At 33.3% G+C, this 3,096-nt stretch overlaps 1 protein-coding gene across 1 annotated transcript in view; it reads right to left on the bottom strand.

The window, feature by feature from the left end:
• Positions 1-2,104: 2,104 nt before the first annotated feature.
• Positions 2,105-3,096, bottom strand: part of LOC109827271 (glyoxylate/succinic semialdehyde reductase 1) — an 11,529-nt gene continuing 10,537 nt past the window's right edge. The window contains exon 8 of the mRNA XM_020394256.1: positions 2,105-2,420. Coding sequence (XP_020249845.1) covers positions 2,325-2,420 — 96 coding nt within the window. The 3' untranslated portion in view covers positions 2,105-2,324. The remainder of the gene's footprint in view (positions 2,421-3,096) is intronic.

The raw sequence follows: 3,096 nt of genomic DNA, 5'->3' as shown, positions 1-3,096 counted from the left end.
TATATATCAAAATGGACATTATAAAAGCAAAGATGAAATTTATTGCTACTTCCAAAATAACCCAAAGTAGCCCTTGAAGTAGTAAAAAAAAGACCATTAATATGTGAGTTGACAGACCAGTGGCTTTTGCACAGTAAAAGATCATTATTTTGTCATTTGACTGGCTAGTGACTATGCATGTGATTTTACATGTAAAAATGCATGGTAGAATATCATGTCTTCTAGAAGACTAGAAGGGCAGTAAATTTTTGTGCCTAAACAACAGGGGCAATGCTTAAATTCATTGCCAACCCTATTCTAGATGTCTACTCCATATATATTTGTTAAAGGATAAAAGTAACTTTGTAAAAGTTATGAACTTTTCGTACATCACACGTCATGTTTAAAGATGAGCTTCTATTAAGGGCTAAATATTAGAAGACTTTCTTAACTTTCAAAATATCAACAACAATAACAAGAAGCAAAAAAAAAAAAAAAGCCTTCTTCTAAGTATCGGGATTATCACAAAAACCTTTTAACTTTTAAATTTTATTTGAAAACCCTCCAGAAGGAGGGGTGTAAAAAAACAGTATATGATAATGCGGATCGCGGAGCATGCACGTGTTACATCATCATCATATCAGACAAATGAATTTAAGTAACACATCAAACTCCTAGATGATGTTAATTTATTGTCACATATATTTCTCTGCGGCCCACATCAGTAAGAGCATCTATAACAGCTTCCTTATTTTTCACTTTTAGAGAATATAGTTAGGTTTTTGGTCCAACAGATTCCTCATCTCATTCCCCCAAAATAGGTATGGAGGAAAAAAAAATGGGGAAGCTTCCCCAAATCTGCAGCATTCTCCAAATTTTTAGAGGAAAAATGGATTTTTCAAAATGGAGAAGCTGTTGGAGTAGGTGTAAAAATAATTTGAAGAATATAATTTTTGCTTCCCCATTTTAGAGAAAATTTTAGAAAAGCTGTTGGAGATGCTTTAACACAATAACATATTCATACGAGAGTACACGACACAACACTATCACATGGACCAAAATAACGTGGAGTGATACACAATCTTGGTTTGACCTATATTTTGTTTTTTATACAATAATTAAACCAAACCTTTGGAATTTGAGTACTGCACTAGACCTAGAAAGTTAATATAGAGCCGACAGCAAACTGAGTTAAATATTTTCATTTTAGCCCCTTTTTTAAGATTTAAGCACATGGGATGGGATGCTCTATTTTTTTGGTATAATAAACAATCTTGTCAGCTATGAGTAAATTGGACCTATGTGTAAGATAACGATGCTCGTTTGGTGAATCCCTCTGTGTTTTTCTTCAGAGATATATTGACCTGTTTTTATTTTAATTCTCTGTACAAATTTCTTTGAACATACTCATTTATCACGTCCCCTTTCATCATGCAGAGATCAATTATCAAATACCTTAGACACCTTCATTTAAAATGGCGAATAAAACACAAAATTCTTATTCGAAATCATAATTCCTTGTAAATAGAAGACATTTTATTAGAGGGCAAAGTATTAGATTAACATTTAAAGTGACACCAATTTTTTTAATAAGACAAAAAAAACTAAAACTAACCACAACAAGACTTAAAAAATAACACATTTAACCAATAAGATCAACTCCAGCCGCCGCCGGAGTTTTGATTTGAGCGACAAAATTAAAAATTTTTGCATAACTTACCCCTCAAATCTTCCACACTTACAATTTGCCCTCCAAGTTCAAATATTTGCAAGAAAACTCATCTCCCCGTTAGTTTCCTCAGAATAGAACTAATTGGTTAAATGTGTCAATTTTTAGACCATCCTGTCGCCAACGTCAACTTTTATGCCTCGTTGAAAATATGAGTATCACTTTATATGATAATATGATATTTTGGTATAATGAAGCAAGTTCCATCATTCAAGTAAACAATTGATTCTCCATTTCCCTGAAAACAAGCACCACTGTATCCTGAGAGTGCTGAAAACTCCAAAAATAAACTATACTATGCATTTGTTTATGTACGGTTAAACCACATAAACTGGAGTTCGTTTGTGTAAGATCACTTCAATATTTATTTTCTCCAAAAATAGTAATGACAGATGCTTGAATAAATCTCCCACCAGATATTTATGTCAATAATAATGATTATTGAAACCCAATACTCTGATGAACACCAGGATGATCAGTTGTATATAGGTTTTGTATTGAAAATAATACTGGTCTATCATTTAAAATAAGCTCTTAACAGTAATAACGTAGGCCATCACAATGTGATATGCACTCAAACAATTCTGCTCTCGTAGGTTTAAAAAAAGGGAATTTTTTATGCTTCATTTGAACCTCCTGCACACTTGAATACTTCATGGACTGCCGAAAAATCCAAGTCTCCAAGCCCTAGGCTTCTGGCTTTCTTAAATGCCTGTAAATTGAAAACGGAGGAAACATCAAAAGCTGGTTAGGATGAGATTATAAATATCAATGAGTCTTTGATGATTTTTTTTCTTAATGAAGCCACCGGTAATTGAGCCCAATACCGTGAGAGTCATATTGGAACCTCCTAACCATCCAGGTCATCCGAGGTGCTCCAAGTCTTCAATGATTTTAAAAGAAATTTAATGTAAACACATGAATAAAAGAAATTTAATGCCTTTTCCACCATTCCACCAATAATCAAGCCAATTTTCAATTTGTGTGCAATATAAGGCATAAATGAGGACAGCATCAAGATTTGAAGTAATAGCCTATACTGATACATATCAACCATATTGTATCAGATAAAAGACATGCTGATCTAACCCACCGATAACAAACTGATATTGTTGATATTGGATAAATAACAAATAATATGGGTTAACAGCAAATAGACCCCATCTAGTTCTATTTGTACATATAAACCCCCTAAGTGAATTTTAAAAGACTCAAAATGGTTTAGAGGAGGCGGATAGACCCCATGCAGTTCTATTTGTGAGAATAGAACTGCAATTGCTTTTTTTTTAGCTTTTGAAAGAGTCAAAAAAGTGCACTGATAGAATCTATCTGCACTTGGGCAGTTTTCTATTTCCTTTTTTTGGGGGGGTTTTTTGGTTGTTGGCGCG

This window comes from Asparagus officinalis, unplaced genomic scaffold (assembly GCF_001876935.1).
Source record: "Asparagus officinalis unplaced genomic scaffold, Aspof.V1 AsparagusV1_Un106, whole genome shotgun sequence".
Lineage (NCBI taxonomy): Eukaryota > Viridiplantae > Streptophyta > Magnoliopsida > Asparagales > Asparagaceae > Asparagus > Asparagus officinalis.
Note: the sequence above shows the minus strand (reverse complement) of the source record. Positions and strands in the feature narration are given on the sequence as shown.